The sequence below is a fragment of the Manis javanica genome, chromosome 15 (genome assembly GCF_040802235.1).
Source record: "Manis javanica isolate MJ-LG chromosome 15, MJ_LKY, whole genome shotgun sequence".
Classification (NCBI taxonomy): Eukaryota; Metazoa; Chordata; class Mammalia; order Pholidota; family Manidae; genus Manis; species Manis javanica.
Window position 1 is genome coordinate 49,145,878 of NC_133170.1, and position 18,977 is coordinate 49,164,854.

Below are 18,977 nucleotides of genomic sequence, written 5' to 3' on the forward strand. Positions count from 1 at the left end.
TGCTGAAGTTGGAAAACCTTAATACCTAATATCCTAAGATCATTAATGATAACACAACAAATAATATTGTTAATTAATGTTGTGAGCCGTTTACATGTACTATCTCATTTATTTCTTTAAATTATTATTCCTATTTTCAAGTGAAGAAATTTCAAGTTCCTTGCACACTGATGCAGTCAAGTGGCCAAGTTGAATTTATATCCAGGTACATGGCTTCAAAATTCATACTCTTAATCAGTAAGTACTGCCTCTCTACTAACCGAAAGGATGAGTCAATGGTCTAATTGTATGGATTAATTCTGAATACAGTTTGTAGATTCACATTAAAATTCACTAATAATGTCATCATATATTTCAAAGACTAAATCTTTACTGTATCTAAAAAAAACCATGTCAATGATTCAAATGTAAATACATAATTAGGTAAAAAAAGTTTTAAAAAGTTAATCAGATGTATTAACAGATGTGTCCGTGAGGTACATGCAGTAAAATTATACTATTGCTATTTCTTAAAAAGCCAAAAAGAAACAGTTAAACATTTATAATATACACAGCAAAAGACTCCATTCAACGTTTATTTAGCAATGATGCATATTTAACAGCAAATGGTTATGTGAAGCCACTACCTTTATCCACTTTTCTAGCTCTAGATAACTTTTCTTGTGATCTCCTTTTTAGTTCTTGGACTGGAATACAAGCCAATGCTTTCTCCTGGAGAGGAACATTTTCATAGACCAGCACATGCTGCATGTTGGACCGAAGAACTTTTAGAATGACTGAGTCACCAGTAACCTAATAGGAAAAAAATACTGAAATTAGCTTTTCGCCAGATGCTACATAAATAACATAAAAAACCCATTGGATCTTTGATATTATAGATAAAGAGGAATGTGTGGATTCACTGAAATACAATAATTATACTCAAAACCTTTATAAAATTAGTATTAGATGTCTGTGTCTGTCTCACAGTCTAAGATATATTTACTTTTTTCCCCTGAATATTTTATTGAGGATATAATTAAACAGGGATATGTTGAATTCTTGACCACACCCTGTGGTCAAGATTAATCTGCCTGTGAAAAATGCAGATTCCCAAGTCTCCTTCTTCCTGGACATTACATAAATGCAGTGCTTTGAGCAATGCATCTAATGACCCTTTCCACTTCAAATCCTTGCAAATAACAATTAAAAAAAAACAAACTCTATGCAGTATTAACAAAGGAGTACTCTTTTTGAGAGTTTTGAGAATTTCTAGAAATTCCTGAAAGAGGAAAGAAAGGCAGGTACAAATGGACGAAAGGAAGAAACCATGGCAATATGCGTTCCAAAGAGAGTGGTTATAAAAACTAAATAAACGTTCTCAAATAATCCCAAAGGTGGAGGAGCCACAGGCTCCAAAGAGCAGAAAGGGACCTTGGCACAATCCTTAAGGACACTGGCTGGGCTCTGCAGGAGGATAGTTAAGACATTTTGGCTTTTTCCCCTCATGACTCCAATGTTAACAAAGAACTATGCCTCTGGGCAGTGAGGAAGGATACTCAGATTCCCAAAAGGAAAGAGGTGTGTCCAAGCTGGAACAGTCACTGCACAGCCCACCTTGTAGCATGTCCTGCCTCTACCCACAGTTGCTAGAAGGTGATACAGTCTGCACAGACAGGCTAGAAGGAACTCTTAAATTCATGTGGATCTGTAACAACCCTTGCTGTTGGGAAGATGTGCTAGAGTCAACGTCAAAGGAAGTAACTCTGTAGCAATGGGAACAAATACAGAAAAAGACCAAAAGAAGTCCATCCGGGGATGCAATAGTATACTACATTCAGAGAAAGACAACTATGGGTCTTGGACATTAAAAATTTTTAAAGTGAACTAAAGAAGCAGCACAGATGTATCAAACAGCAGAATAAACATAGTTAATGAGTGACCAACCAACTAGAGATTGAGCCAAGACATCTATCTTCTGAGAATGCAGCACAGAAAGAACAGACAGTGAAGATAAATCCTAAAATTCCCAAATCCAACTAACAAGTCTAGAAAGTAGAGTAAAAAAAACGTGAGAAACTTCTCAAAAAAATAATAGAAACAAATTTCTGAGAGTTGAAGAGCCAGTACGAATAGAAAAAAACAAATGAACAAGGCATATAATGCTGACATTTCATAACAGTAAGGATAAAAAAAAAACATCTTTCAATGGTATCAGATACAATGAAGCAAAATGTTTGAGTCTGAGGGAAAATGACGGGGAACATAGGATTCGTACCCAGACAAACTAATTACATAGAAGAATAAAATTTTCTAATATGTAATTTTATTACATATTAGAAACAGAAAGTATGTTCCTTCCAAATCCTATCTAAAAGAATTATTAGAGAGGTTATTGTCCCTCCAATATATAATACAGCCAAAGTAAGTAAGTATCCCATGAGTAGGACCTGGGATAAAACAAACGAGTGACTTAAAACAAACTAATAAGACTTAAGTTCTAATTGTTATAAATAATTATAATTGAAAAGAAAAATCTCAATTTTCTCATAAGGAAGGTAGCAGGGAAGGTAGCACACATTTAACTTTATAACTTTCAGAGGGAAAATAATGAAAGGAAAACATTCTCAGTTTAAAGTAAACAAAAATAGAAAAAAGCAGGAAAGCAAGGCTATTCTGATGCCACTGGTTCTACCTCAGATGAAAACTGGCCTAAAGCAAGTTCTAAAGCAAGTTGTCAGAAACAAATTCAAACATATTAGCAATTGTAAATATGAATGGGTTAAATATGTGTATTAAAAAGCAGAGACAGATTAATTAAAGAAATAAAAACCATTACCAAATACTTTAAACGTCAGGCACTGTATTAAGCACTAGGCGTGGATGCACAACATAGATGTGTATGAGTGCTTCAACTGCTATATTTTAATGCAAAAAAATAATCACAATGTACTTAGATCTGACAGCACCCCCAAATTAAAACTATCAAGACTATTTAAAAAATATATTTATGTTCACATTCATTAAATGATATACTCTAAGTACATTTTAAAAAAATTAAAAGTATTTACTCTTTAGCCCCTTTACATTATTTTATAATATATACAGTATATTGTTATAATACATGTATATAATTTGATAATTATATATATTGAAGGATATGCTCAAAAATATTTTAGTGATGGCACATAATCAAAGAAAGGAGACCTGCAAGACAAGTACAAGAGAAGTAAAGATGCAGAGATAAGTACAGAGACTCCTGAAACTTGCTTTAAAGAGGAAATGAGAAACACAGGACATGCAGGATCCAGGAACATTTGTGTGCTCGCTTGTTTCTAAGCCAGGAGAACTTACAGGAAAGGTTCTTAAAGATTAATCTGCCTGTGAAAAATGCAGATTCCCAAGTCTCCTTCTTCCTGGATTTGGCCAGTCAGAAGTTTTGTCTAGAAATCACCATGTCCAGGCTATTCTGATGCCACTGGTTCTACCTCAGATGAAAACTGGCCTAAAGCAAGTTTTAAATGGCATTGAGAAGAATCCCCAAGAAAAGAGGAGGTTCAAGACAGGGCACAGTCCATGTGAGACCCCATGGGGAGCAGAGGAGAAGGTAAACAGGGACAGAGGACAGACTGGCCTCTATTAAGGGCAGACACTGTTCCTCCAGTAACAGAAGGGTAAGTGCAATGGACGACTGAAGAATTAATGACGACTTGGTGATGAGAAACCGAGGGTATTCACGAGGAGGAATACACTCCTTTACCAGAATTGACATAGAAACATAAAAATGAAATGTCTCTACTTTTACTTGAAAGAATTCTTATAAAAATGAGGCACTTAAAGTGTTTTTTTCCCCTTAAAGCAGATTTTCATTTACTGAGAGGCTAAGAACTCATCCAGAGATTTTTATTTTCAATTTAATACTTTCAATCTGGAAATTACCTCATTCATTGTGGTTTTAATGGCACACTAAATGATCTTGAACGATAGTGTTTATTCTCTTCCCTTATTTCTTTACATATTCATTGGTATAACTAAAAAAAAAATGTCATAAAAATAGAAGTTTGCTGATTGCATGGCAATTACAACAGCTGGATAACCATGTACATAAGGCATCAGTTAATTGCCTGAGAGTTAAAGTTATTTGGAGTACAAGTGGAGGTTTAAAACATGAAATCTGTTTTAGATCAAAAAGATTTTTTCTTCACCAATCACACTTGAATTCCAAGTATTCTGGTTTTTAATGTGAAATATATTTAAGACTCTTCCTAAGAAAAAAAGTATGACATGTCTATTTTGTCAAAGCCTGTGAAATAATCAGCAGAAGCTGATTTAACAAATTCATTTCTTTTCTTTTCTTCAGTAAAGTGCCAGAGCTTTCCAAACCCATTATTACTCTCTGTACCTTTATGCAAACCTTTAGTTTTGTGGCTTTTAATTTAGAACATTTAATTTTCAAATTCTGTTTAATAAATTTTTGAAGATGTGACTTCAATGAACTTATTTCTTTAAAATGTAACTTTTTTCTATTTATAAAAGTAATATGTGTTACAAAGAATTTTCAGGAAACACCAGAGGGCATAAATAATATGAAACTGACTACAATTTCACCATTCACGAGGCAATTATGGCTAAGATGACTGCGAATAGCTTTCCAGACCTTTAAAAATGAACACATTTAGAAAAAAAACCCTGGACCAGATGGATTCACCACTGAACTTTATCAGATATATAGAGAAGACATAATACCCATTTCTCCTTTAAGTTTTCCGAAAAATAGAAGAGGAGGGAATACTTCCAAACTCATTCTATGAAGCCAGCATCACTCTAATACCAAAATCAGGCAAAGACCTCACAAAAAAAGAAAATTACAGACCAATATCCCTGATGAATATAGATGTAAATATACTAAACAAAATATTAGCAAACCAAATTCAAAAATACATCAAGAGAATCATACGCCACGATCAAGTGGGATTCATCTCAGGGGTGCAAGGATGGTACAAATTTGAAAATCTATCAACATCATCCACCATATCAACAAAAAGAAAGATAAAAACCACATGATCATCTCCATAGACACTGAAAAAGCATCTGACAAAATTCAACATCCATTCATGATAAAAACTCTCAACAAAATGGGTATAGAGGGCAAGTACCTTAACATAATAAAGGCCATATGTGACAAACCCACAGCCAACATCATACTTAACAGCAAGAAGCTGAAGGCTTTTCCTCTAAGATCGGGAACAAGACAGGGATGCCCACTCTCCCCACTGCTATTCAACATAGTATTGGAGGTCCTAGCCATGGCAATCAGACAAAACAAAGAAATACAAGGTATCCAGATTGGTAAAGAAGAAAAGTCAAACTGTCACTATTTGCAGATGACATGATATTGTACATAAAAAACCCTAAAGACTCCACTCCAAAACTACTAGAACTAATATCGGAATTCAGCAAAGCTGTAGGATACAAAATTAATACACAGAAATCTGTTGCATTCCTATAAAGATGAACTAGCAGAAAGAGAAATCAGGAAAACAATTCATTCATAATTGCATCAAAAAGAATAAAATACCTAGGAATAAACCTAACCAAGGAAGTGAAAGACCTATACCCTGAAAACTACATGACACTCTTAAGAGAAATTAAAGAGGACACTAACAAATGTAATTTCATCCCATGCTCTTGGCTGGGAAGAATTAATATTGTCAAAATGGCCATCCCACCTAAAGCAATCTACAGATTCAATGCAATACCTATCAAAATACCAACAGCATTCTTCAATGAACTGGAACAAATAGTTTTAAAATTCATATGTAACCACAAAAAACCCCAAATAGCCAAAGCAATCCTGAGAAGGAGGAATAAAGCAGGGGGGATCTCGCTTATCAACTTTAAGCTCTACTACAAAGCCACAGTAATCAAGACAATTTGGTACTGGCACAAGAACAGACCCACAGACCAGTGGAACAGAATACAGACTCCAGATATTAACCCAAACATATATTGTCAATTAATATTTGATAAAGGAGTCATGGACATACAATGGGGAAATGACAGTCTCTTCAACAGATGGTGCTGCAAAACTGGACAGCTACATGTAAGAGAATGAAACTGGATCACTGTCTAACCTCATACACAAAAGTAAATTCAAAATGGATCAAAGACCTGAATGTAAGTCATGAAACCATAAAACTCGTAGAAAAAAACAGAGGGAAAAATCTCTTGAACATAAACATGAGTGACTTCTTCATGAACATATTTCCCTGGGCAAGGGAAACAAAAGTAAAAATGAACAAGTGGGACTATATCAAGCTGAAAAGCTTTTGTACAGCAAAGGACACCACCAATAGAACAAAAAAGGTACCCTACAGTACGGGAGAATATATTCATAAATGACAGATCCGATAAAGGGTTGACATTGAAAATATATAAAGAGCTCATGCACCTCAACAAACAAAAAGCAAATAATCCAATTAAAAAACGGGCAGAGGAGCTGAACAGACAGTTCTCCAAAGAAGAAATTCAGATGGCCAACAGACACATGAAAAGATGCTCCACATCACTAATCATCAGAGAAATGCAAATTAAAACCACAATGAGATATCACCTCACACCAGTAAGGATGGCCACAATCCAAACGACAAACAACAAATGTTGACAAGGTTGAGGAGAAAAGGGAACCCTCCTACACTGCTGGTGGGAATGTAAATTAGGTCAACCATTGCGGAAAGCAATCTGGAGGTTCCTCAAAAAACTCAAAATAGAAATACCATTTGATCTGGGAATTCCACTCCTAGGAATTTACCCTAAGAACGCAGCAGCCCAGTTTGAAAAAGACAAATGCACCCCTATGTTTATTGCAGCACTATTCACAATAGCCAAAGATATGGAAGCAACCTAAGTGTCCATTAGTAGATGAATGGCTAAAGAAGATGTGGTACATATACACAATGGAATATTATTCAGCCATAAGAAAACAAATCCTATCATTTGCAACAACATGGATGGAGCTAGAGGGTATTATGCTCAGTGAAATAAGCCAGGCAGAGAAAGACAAGTATCAAATGATTTCACTCATCTGTGGAGTATAAGAACAAAGGAAGAACTGTAGGAGCAAAACACGAGAAGACTCACAGAACCCAAGAATGGACTAACAGTTACCAAAGGGAAAATGACAGTGGAGGATGGGTGGGAAGGGAGGAATAAGGGGTGTAGGGAAAGAAAGGGGGCATTATGATTAGCATGTATAGTGTGGGAGGGGGCATAGGGAGGGCTGTGCAACACAGAGAAGACAAGTAGTGATTCTACAACATCTTACTATGCTAATGGACAATGACTGCAATGGGGAATGTGACGGGAACTTGGTGAAGGGGGTGTCTAGTAAACATAATGTTCCTCATGTAACTGTAGAGTAATGATACCAAAAAAGAAAAAAAAATGAACACATTTGTCTGAGTTTTTACTAAGAAAAACTGAAATATACACATATACGTAACATATGTTGCTAATTTCAGAATTCTAATCTCTCCACAAAATTCTGTCAAAATAGACATCATTTTAATGTACACTAAGAATGCCAATATAAGGATATGTTGTAATTTAAGTAATCCCCTACTAAAGAGTATGTAGATATACTTCAAAGAATAGTAGGATTCATGAACAAGAAATAGGAAATTTAAATCCTGTGCAAATAGGAAACTTCCTCTCTTACAAAGATCATGTACAGATTCAGACAAAGAGATTGTCTCAATAATTTCTAGAGTTGATGAGAAGTCCTTAACAATTTCATACACATTCTAATAATAGTCATGTGCCAAATAAAAGCATACATTGGACTAGCTGTGTAATACTTGCCAAATGCTTGGCAAATCATACTACAGAATCACATTTTCAGCCCAGATAAAAGTTGTAATTTGAAAACATAATGCTGCTAACATTCTGAGGTTCTATGTCTTTGAAAACCTCTTTGCTCTTTCAAATCTGCTTTTAGAAGGCAAAGGATATAAAAATACATAAAGGGATATCAGGAAGCTATGTCCTATAGGAGCACTGAACACTTAGCATGTAGAACCAGCAAATTTAAAAATCAGGGGGGTCATTAGGGAAATGCAAATTAAAGCCACAATGAGGTATTACGAAATATCCACTAAAATGACTATAATACAAAGGCAATAACAAGTGTTAGGATATAAAGAAATTAGAACCTTCACACAGTGCTTTTGAGAATGTAAAATGGTGCAGCAACTTCGTAAAACAGCTTGGAAATTTCTTAAATCATTAAACATAATCTTACGATACATTCCAGTGGGGTTTGTATTGAAACCCTACGAATCTACCCAAGAGAAATGAAAACATGTCCATAAAACACCTTTTATGTAAATGTTCATAGAGACATTATTTATAATAGACAAACATGGGAAACAACCCCAATGTTCATCATGGAATACTACCCAGCAATGAAAAGGAACAAAATATGAATACATGCTACAATATGGATAAACTTCAAAAATATACAAAGAAGCCAGAAGCAAAACACTGTATAATTGTCTTAATCCACTTACACAAAATATGCAGAAAAGGCAGCAAAATACTAGATTATAACAACCAGCCACCATTTATTGAATAACAATATATTCCAGTACTCTCTACCTTAAAGGAAAGCTTATTGGTAAACTTCAACATCAGTGACTATAACCTTGTCTTATATTTCAAAATTTTACTTGATAGAGTTTTAATTTAAAGAAATATTGAAAGGTTATGAAGATTTTCATTCTCAGTATCTGTCTCGTTTTTATGCACGGTAAATGCTTTTTAAATCTTTCTTTTGCTGCTTGACTTTGGTCCATTTTAATTCTCAATTGCTATCACCACTCAAAATGGCAAAGCAGAACATAACTGTCAAATTCTGTATTATAATAAGTAGTGGTGATAAAAGCTTAAATAACAAAGTACTTGTTTAAAGTGTTTATTCCAGGGATCTATCGCTAATCAAGAGTTGGCTATAAAAAATAAGATTCATTCTAATTTCTCCCCATTTCCATTAGGAATACAGAAAATGAACCACTTTGTCCCAAAGACTAGAGAAATAACAGTTGATACACACTTGCCTATGAACAGCATATGTCTTTGAGAAAGTTTATTTTCTTCTAAACTGTGAATCTGTACTGACAATAAAATGATATTTTGTTTTTAGTGCGGTGTCCAGAGGCTTTCTGGTGATTTACAGAGTTGTAAAGACCTCAAATTATATCTGAATTTAAGGTTAGGAATCAAAAAAAAGGAAAGAAGTTGAAGAAGACTCAGAAATGTGACTAGTCTTCCTGTGCCAGAATACTAACAAAATACTACTTAGTCCAGGAAAGATAAAATAAGATGTTTTCATGCATTATATGCTTTTCCGTAAGACTAGTTTAGTACTGTGCATTTTAAACTGTAATACTGGGATTCAACAAAAGACGAAGTAGGGAATTTTAAGATATATTCTAACATTGTAATTAGAAAACATAAGAATATGTGCTAAAACTAAGAAAGAGGTTAAATGCACCTCTGTATTTATAACAATCGTAACTGCAAAACTGATGAAGACCTCAGGTATTCCAAGGAGGTATGCACATGTTCAAGAGAGAGGCACAAAATAATCCACTGGGGTACATCTTATATTTACTTTTTATTTCACTTTTTTCATGATTGTATAAAGTACATATTAATGCACTAACAAGTAAACAGACATTTATTGGGTTATATATTGAACATTTTATTACTGGCAAAATGTGTACTCAAAAGAGTGGAAACCACTATTCTAAGGCATGGACTGACTAGGATTATTGTTCTGTCATATTAGAGTTAAGCAGTCCCACTTTTTTGTTACTCTGTGAAAACCTACTGAATGAAGCAGCTCAGACACTTTACAGAAAGAACTACTATGACCAAGGGCAAGCCTTTAAAGTCCTTTATAGTTTACAAAGCTTTCATGTATGCTGTCTCATGGAACTCCCATACCAGCTTAGTATCATTACTAGTTGATCCAAAGTATACAGTAAGTTTCTAAGAAGCATTCGTAAACACTGGTTGTTTATTATTATAAATAAACCTTAGCTGTGAAGCTAATGAAAGGAGAAAAAAATTTAAAGACTTAGAGTTAACCTAAGTAAACTGAGTCACAGAGGAATATTAGAGGAGTTAGTCCTCCCTGAAAAGAAGTTTGGGAACCTCTCAACCAGAACTTTATAAAAGGAAAGTAACCCTCTGTCTCTTCTCCTGCCCAGCCCTTACCACCTTTATTCTTTACTGTTTAAAAACAAGCTTAGGGCATTCCCAGCCTAGACACTGGAATGACTGCCAATATTTGACTACCAAGGTGGTGGGGTTAAAGGCTCTGAAATTCTTCAGATGGAGGTGGTGAAGGGTAGATTTAATATCTGACTCTATATGGAGGACAATGACAAGGAGTTTTCCCAAAATTAAATTAAAAGGATATGATTTTAAGCTGGCTACTGATAAAATTACTATAGAAAAATCATAAAATATTTCTGACAGTGAAGATTTAGGAGAAAAATACTTAAGGACCCTTATCAAAAAAGGGATTTTTGTAAGCAGGATAATTTCCTATTATATTAGATCATTTAAGTATACCAAGATTGCTAAAAGATCAAAAGTTTGATTTGTTTTTCAGAAGTATGTGTCTGTGTATGCTATAGCTAAACTTCACTGATTTGCTAGTACCACTATCAATAAATGAATGCATTATTTACCTGAAACCTAAAGGGCTGATTTCTTTTACTGAACTGAAGAACTGATAATGGTTAGGTTACTGAAATTAATAATCCCCATGGTGAATGGCAACAGATGAAATTTAAACCAGAAGTGCCACTGAAGTAGAGGAAATCTAATTTGATCACCATACTTGTTTCCAGCAAGTTTTAGGTGTTAAAAGATCTATGCTAATTTATATAGCTGATTTAAGTACCAAGGCAACAGATACATTTATCAATAATAAAATCAAACAAAACTTAAGCTGCTTCTGAAGCAAGAAGCCACAAGTAAAGACTAAAGAGTATAAAAAAAGACAGCCATTCTCCCCAGTTTTACAAATCTGACAATTTTTTAGAGCTAAGGAAATATATTAGAATTATAAGAACCAAGAATAACTGGGGCATAAATTTAGGATTAAGTCATGTTTCAAGGCTTTTGCTATTTCAACACTTTGAAAGGAACAGTTAAGAATGGTTAATTCTAACATTACCTTTGGAGCGGAGGGTGGATTTAACGACTGCCCTTTACTGTTCCCTGCATGCTGGGTTAACCCATTAGGATTTGAAGACTGTGCTGTAGGAAGCTGGGTAGTGGTTGCAGGTTGCTGAGAAAATTCTACTTTGTGGCTCTTACTTGATCCATCCAATCTATTTCTCTCTATGGCAATCAGGTCACGAATTTTTTGCAGCTGTTCCACTGAAGCTTTTTTAGGAAAGATAAGATGTGTTTCTCCCTAGAATTTATAAAATTAAGAAAAATTTTAACTGTTGCTTTATTCTGACAGTCATCCTTATACACACACACAGATATAAACTAAAGCCAGTACTATATTATACATCATATTTTAAGAATTACTGTTTTCTTACCATTATGGTACTTTCTTTTTATACAAAACTAAATAATGCCTAAATATAAACCAGAATACTAAGAAAACCAGTCTCCTTGTTAACATATAATACTTAGCCTATTTTTTGGTTCAAGGGACATATAGAAAAATATTTTATCTTTTAGGAGTAGTAAGTCAGAGAGTCTCCTAAGAGTTGAAAATATACACATTCATATCTCCTGTACAACAGCATATGATTACTATTCTTTATGAAATTCCCTGTGAGATAATAATGATACTAGAAATACAGCCATACAAAATGATCAGGGGTCACATAAAACCAGTAAGAAGTTATTTAACAACCTTCTAAACCCAAGTCTTTAACAACTACATGATTATAAGTTTGTATATGGGTCCACTAATTTTTCCAAGGTAACACAAAGTACACCCCAATGATCAATTCAAAAAAAGATTATTAACAGTATACAAAGGTGGTCCAAACAAAACATACAATCAAACAACAAAAATTCCATACTTATAGTAGTAATCCATTTAAGGAATACCCATGATATAATCAGAGCCCTTTAAGATACAATTAACATTATGACAAAGCTCACAATGTAAAATAGCAATTATAAAACAAGGAAAAAGTCAAAAATATATTCAATCAAGTGTCAAGGTGTTTTTGAAAAGCAACAGTGTCAAAACAGTAATTCGACCAATTGCAAATGAGATAAAATGACTGGTTGTTTATACAATAGATAAATTGTAGATTGTGAGCATTTAAATTAAACTCACAAGTGAGAATGACCCTATACTCCTGGTGATGGGAAAATCCAGTTGACCTGTAGGAATCAACTGACCAAGACACTACTCAATAATGACATGAAAATCAATTCCATGTGAATCTTTTTTAAAAAGCTGAAAGAGGCCAGAAAGCTCCATTATATTACCATAATAGCTGTAAAAAAATACTAACATTTATTCTGTTGATGTGTTCTAGGTACTGTGCTAAACATTTTACATACATTATCTCAAGTAGTTCTCACCAACACCCTGAAATGTAAGTGTTAGGTTTATTCCCATTTATTATATAAAAATTAATAAGGCTCAGAGAAGTTAAATAACCTGCCTGATGCTACAGAATAATTGTCAGAGCAAGGATGCAAACTGCATCACCTTAATCATTACTCTGTAATTGACTCCATCTTAGACTGAACAAAGACCAAAAATCACAGGTTTGTACAAACAGTTGGCAGGGTTGAAGAAGAGTACTTCTACAGTTGTGATGACTACATACCCAATGATCAGCACAAATTGGAACATAGTAACTTTTCCAACATTAGAAAAGAACCACCTCACAAGAGGGAGGTTTCCCATCTCCTACCACCCATGGAGCAGCACTGAGAAAGGCAGATGCCCTGTGGGGATGGAGGTGGGAGAACAGCAGGACAGCTATCGGGGACGTATCTCAGTCCACACCTCAGAGAGGGCCCGCAAGACAGACGGCTAGCCTGATGGATCACATATCCATGTGGATCCTGTCTCTCTCAACCTCCTTACCAGAATTTTCATTGAAAAGAATGCAGCCTCACAGATGGGCCCAAAAGTATCCACGATTTTAATATACTGTTGAAAATTTCAGGAAAGGCCTTAGATTCCTACTTTATTTTAAAGCCCACCAAGTTTCCTTTTGATGGTTGAGCTCAGTTTCACCAGTGGAATCAGCTCCACTGGTTCCCCCTGCAGCTTAGCCACACTGTTAAAACAGTTACTTCAGATGGGTCCTGAGGGATGAAGTCCAAGGCCAGTCAGAAACTTGAAGTATAAATTAGGCTTATCAAAACAGGTTAATCTTTCCTGAAATTGTGGCTCTATTTACATTAAAAACTACTGCAAGTCTCAATCTGGTTTGTTACTTGGCAGTGGTGAAACCAATGTTTGGGTTTGCCTGAGACTGAGGAAAATTTTCTAGGATATGGGACTTTCAGTACTAAAAGCAGGTCAGTCCCAGGCAAACTGGGGAAGGTGGTCACCCCACCTGGTGCTCAAATATTTGCTGAATGAAAGACATCTGATTCGACTAGATCTATGACACTTTAAAAATGAGAAATTAATACAGTCTCCAGTTGTCATTTGCTCAATTTTCCTGTCATTTGACTCTGAAAAATCTGCATTTCCTTGAAGAAAATCAGCAATGCGCTGTTTTTCCCCTCTATAGTTTTAAATTGTTTCGATGTCTGTGAGTAACTATAAGCAGATGACAGCATAATTTCTATCTTCAGCCTGACCTTTCCTGCTGTGTTATAGACTCACATATCCAAGTGCCTACTTGATTTCTCTACTTCAATATTTAACAGCATATCAGTATAATTAACCCAAAGATAGCTAGTGATTTCACCCCGATACTTGTAACTCTCCAAGATGTCTCAGTCTCAATTAATGGCACTCCCATCCACTCAGCTGCTCAAACCAAAATTGAGAGTTATCCCTGATTCCTTCCTTTCCCACATCCAATTTATCAGCAAGTCCTGTACACTCTGCTTAAATAATCCTGGCTCCCTTTACTTCTTCCCCACCTTCAGTGCTACCCAGTCTTTGATTCAGCAAATAGCCACTGAGTGCCCAAATGTACCAGCACTGCTCTAGGAGCAACACAGGGCACAAAATGACAAAGAGCCCCACCCTCGGGGAACTTACACAAACCAATACCATTTCTCATTTAGATGAATAGATTTACTTTTAAAAATACATTTTATATATTAATATAACTGGCCTCCCCACTGTATCCCTTGCACTTATCCCAGAACATCCAGAATATTCTCTTTACAGCAGCCCAAGGAATCTTCAAAAGCATTCTTCCCTGCTGAAGACCTTCCCATGGCTTCCTATTTCGCTTAGGAAAAAAAGTCTTAAGTTTTTACTACAGTCCTCAGAACCCCTGCCTCTGTAGCTACTCTCTGTGACAAAGCTTATGCTTAGAAGTTCTTTGCACACGTGAATTCTTCTGCCTGAAATAACTATTACCTGCTTCAGCACCTGAACAGCTTCTTGTCACTCAATTCTCAACTCAAATATTATCTCCTCAGGGGCCTTCCCTGAATATTATTCTTACACAGCTGCCAACCACGACAGTTGCTTTATATTATATTACCATGCCTTTTCTTCTTTGTACTCATTTTTGTTTTCATGTCTGCTGTGTGTCTAACCTGTTAGAATGTAAGCTCCATGTGAGAAGGGATCTATTATCTGTCTGTCTGACTGTCTAGTTGCTGTGGGGCCTGGAATAGACTCTGGGGAGGGAAGCAGAAGAAGCAGGAAGGAAAATACATCCTGCAGCAACTCAGCACATCTCCGACAGTCTTGCCAATTCTGACTGCCATTAACCTCTGAGTCTTTATAACCTGGTTGTTTCTCAATATTCTGTAAAGTAGAAATGGTTTAAGTAAATACACATAAAGGACATTCACAATCTTAAATAACTACTTTTATTGTAGTTAAAATAATTAAATCACAGGATTCTAGAAAATGGAAACACCAAACTTTTCTTTTGATCTAAAAACAAAAACACACTGAGATTCTTCACTCCTCTTACAGAAGAGAGAGCTCTTACAGGTGGCAACTAAATTCAGCTTTTCTGTGTTTATTCTTTTCATTTTTCTTACTGGAGACAAGTGGTTGGACCCCACTGGTATTAATGTGTGCTCACAAAGCAGGCTTTTGCTAGAGGTCTAAAGTGAGCCACAATTTGGTCCTTCGGTGGCATGTCTGACCTTATTCTAAAGGATCGATACTTGTATGAATTTCCCCTGGGGGAAGAGTCATAATATTTTACTTTAATTTAAAGTATATTTACTGTGACTTTTAAATGTTTAATAGGTGAAGAAATAAGTTGCACAGATTTCCAAAGTGATTAATTAAAAAATTATCCATTAATACTCTAATGAATGCTTTGTATATGAATTGGAGAGAAAAAAGGCTTGAACATATACTTACCTCTTCAAAGCCCATTTCAAATAAACATTCAACGGCTCCTCTGACAGGCAAGAGTCTAGTAGAGAAAGCTGTGTTTCCAATACGGATAGATCTGTATTTTTCATCATTAGGGTTTCTGATTAAAAAAAAAAGTTTGATTATATGTTACAATTTATATTTTTCATAATGCTTTTGTATTCATTTTCACATCTATTACTGGCTATACTGCTACAAGGTAGTATAGGTCCCAACTTTAAGAAAGAGGAAGCAGTCTAGAAAAATAGCCTGATCTTGTGATTCTTACCTTAGTAGACATTTATTATCACCTCACTGTTTTTCACAACTGATAATATTAATACTGCCATAAGGGAAATCCATGTGATATTTTAATTCTGTGCTGTTCAAGCTAGATATCTTGATGAGTTTTTGGATTGCTGAAAAAAAAATCCATGTAAGCTCCAGAGAGGAGCATAAGGTTTGCTTATTTTGTTCTGATGGATCTCAATAACCAAGACTGGTGCCTGATACATAAATGATGGTTAGTCAGTATCTGTGAAATGAATTATTAAAGGAAATTAAGAAGTAATGTAAAAATGGATTGCAGTTCTTCAAAGATTTTACTACTGACAGACACGAACCTAGGTGTACCTTTATAGTCACTTGATTTTCTTTCTTCCCTAATTCAATGATTGTTTTTACTGTAAGTTTGGCTTCAGATCAAAAAACTTCAGTTGAGTTTTGTCACGAGTATGGTAATAAAATAAAATGAAGATATAAATTAATTTTACCATGATTAAAATTTTGAATAGTATACACAGGATGAGACTAGCACATTAAAAACTTTGATTTGAGATATTTAATAACTTTGATAAATAAGAAGGACTATAAAATAAGTCAGGAAAAAAATACCGGTTATGATAATCACAGTATTATACTTGAAAGACTTTCAGAACATAATTTAAGATGGTAAGTAGGTTTCAAATCTGATACCAACTCCCTTAAAATGATAGTGGCTTCCATTAGCACTATATTGAGAAGGATTCTGAGGCTGTGGCTAGGGTCCACAGCAGGGAGTACTGAAGCCATCTGCTTGGCATAGGGAATGGGGGTGGTGGGCAAATACTAGCAATTGATCTTTGTCCTAACTATGTATGTTCTCTATATACCCTGATACAAAAACAAAAGCAAAAAAAAGGATTTTTAACTGTGGAAATTTCAACAAATTTCACATTTGTCTTCCATGGAGCAACTCCCTGTTGACAAGTTGTTTTAAATACTACATGAATTTCTTTTAAACCTTTTTTTCTTTATTTCAAAAATCATATAAATTTATTATAGAAAATCAGAGAGAAAGGCTATAAAGTAGTCTACTGAATGTCCGGGTTACTACCAAACCACAAACTCCTTGCTACCCATTCATGGAAGTGCAGAAATTCAGAGTACTCGGTACTTTTTATAGCAGTTTGAAATTGCCACAAAATTGTTACTGTATTTTACATAAGTTATAGGTCCATAAAGTATTAGAAATTAAAAACAAAAACACTGTTCTCCACCAAAGATTATTTGAAAATCACTAAAAGCTGAGAAACACAAAGAACAAAAGTACAAGCTCTTCTCTTTTATTCTGTGTTGACCAGGGTTTTTGGCATTCTTGATTTGGGGACTCTGTTGTAGCTGCTCTGGGCACAGCATCCCTGGCTTCTAGAACACACCATATTGTAAATGTGCCTTCCTTTTCTTACTACTTAAAACTTTAAGTTTCTTATCACTTTAAACATTAAACTATAAAATGATCCTGTATTTAAAAATAAATAAATAAATAAATAAATTTAAAAAAATGATTCTGTATTTTTCATAGCTGGTTATAAATAAGTGAGAAATCTTTTCATGATACTCAACACATTCCATAGGATGATAAGCATATCAGTACTACCCCGGTGATAGATCCCACTCATGCAAAAGTTATTTCCATCTATTTTTTCGCTATAGCTTCCATATTTCCGCATAACCAATCTTTCACTGGGCTTAATTTTCTAGTTTTCTCTTTCACTGTTTAAAAATTTTTATAGAACATACACTAGTTGTTCTGATACAGCTTATTATTTTGATACGTTTCAAAGCTTCTCTGCCCTAGACTTTGTAAAGTTCAGATTTTCCTCTAGTTTCTAGTGAGCAATAAATAAAAATAAATAAATAAAAATGCTACCATTTTACAACATCTGTGGACCTCACATATTTATTTTTCTCACTAGAAGCATATTGCAAACAGAAAAAAACAAAAAATGACAATAATGTCCAGTTATCCAAATTGTATCTCCCTCTTTTTAAGTATGTTGAATAGACCACCCATAGTCTTGAGCATAGACTAATGCCAAAATTCCACCCTGGATGCCCTCAAAGGCTTGGTGAACTTGGCAACAGTGTCATCAGACTGCAAATCCATCAGATTACATTTTTTGCCCTTGGAAAAGTGCCTTCAAAACACTTTCTGAATCTCCAGCTTTACAGCATCATCCCAGTGTGTCCACTCTCCTTGAGCTCATTACACTCTCCTTATCCCGTACTGTCTGAAGTGTCCCTAAGGATCACCTTTATCTTTGCCAGATCTTTCAGTAACATTTTCTGTAAAGTTTTCTCAAATATTTTTTGCTATAACACATATATGTGTTTTCTCCTATCTCTGCTGACCGTCAACTATTTTTGCAACTTGTAATATTTATCTTGTTTGTTAACAATTATTTTGCACTTTCACTTGAGGTTTTCTTTTTACAAGCAGATGATGAGTTGAATGAATGGGTCTTAAAAGGTCTGAAAATTTTCCTGATTCTCATTCAACCATCACTTTGAACACATTCTGGTGTCTTCTTGTCTTAACCTCAGCTATCTACCAAACTGTTCTACCTTATGAAAATCAGTCTTTGTTTTTACAAGTAAATGGTAGGAAAAAAGTCATGCTTGTCACCTTAATCACTATATAGCACTTTTCTGTGGAAATTAATAAAGGGAAACTCACTTCTAAAAGTCAGAAAGCTAGGAAGGGAATAATACTACTCCACCTCAATTATAGGAAGAATTGTCAATCCCAATAGAAGAATGCTCACAGGGAAGGACCTTCAGGTACAGGCCCCAACAGAGAAAGATGTACATGGCACCTGCTGCAGACTGACCACCCCCTGTAATCAGCCAACGAAAGATCACCATCACCCTGAGCTCTTGCTTTTCCCAGATGGATTTTCACTCAAAATAATCCCTCCCAACTTCCTCCTTCTCCAGACGATAACATTCCTCTCATTTGTTTGTTGGACTTGCCTATGGTCTTGCTGCAGCTTGCATGTCCCAAACTACAATTCTCTTGATACTCCTGAATAAACCCATTTTTGCTAGTAAAATAATTGAGTTTTATTTTTAAGGTTAACATTTCTAAGATTTTATGAAATGT

General features: G+C 34.9%; 1 protein-coding gene across 2 annotated transcripts in view; it reads right to left on the reverse strand.

Moving 5' to 3' along the window:
* Positions 1–18,977, reverse strand: part of NGLY1 (N-glycanase 1) — a 53,133-nt gene that overhangs the window by 29,950 nt on the left and 4,206 nt on the right. For both annotated transcript variants that reach the window (XM_037008589.2, XM_037008588.2), the window contains exons 2-4: positions 15,560–15,674; positions 11,228–11,470; positions 627–792 (exon numbers count right to left, since the gene is read on the reverse strand). In XM_037008589.2, coding sequence (XP_036864484.1) covers positions 627–792; positions 11,228–11,470; positions 15,560–15,674 — 524 coding nt within the window. The remainder of the gene's footprint in view (positions 1–626; positions 793–11,227; positions 11,471–15,559; positions 15,675–18,977) is intronic.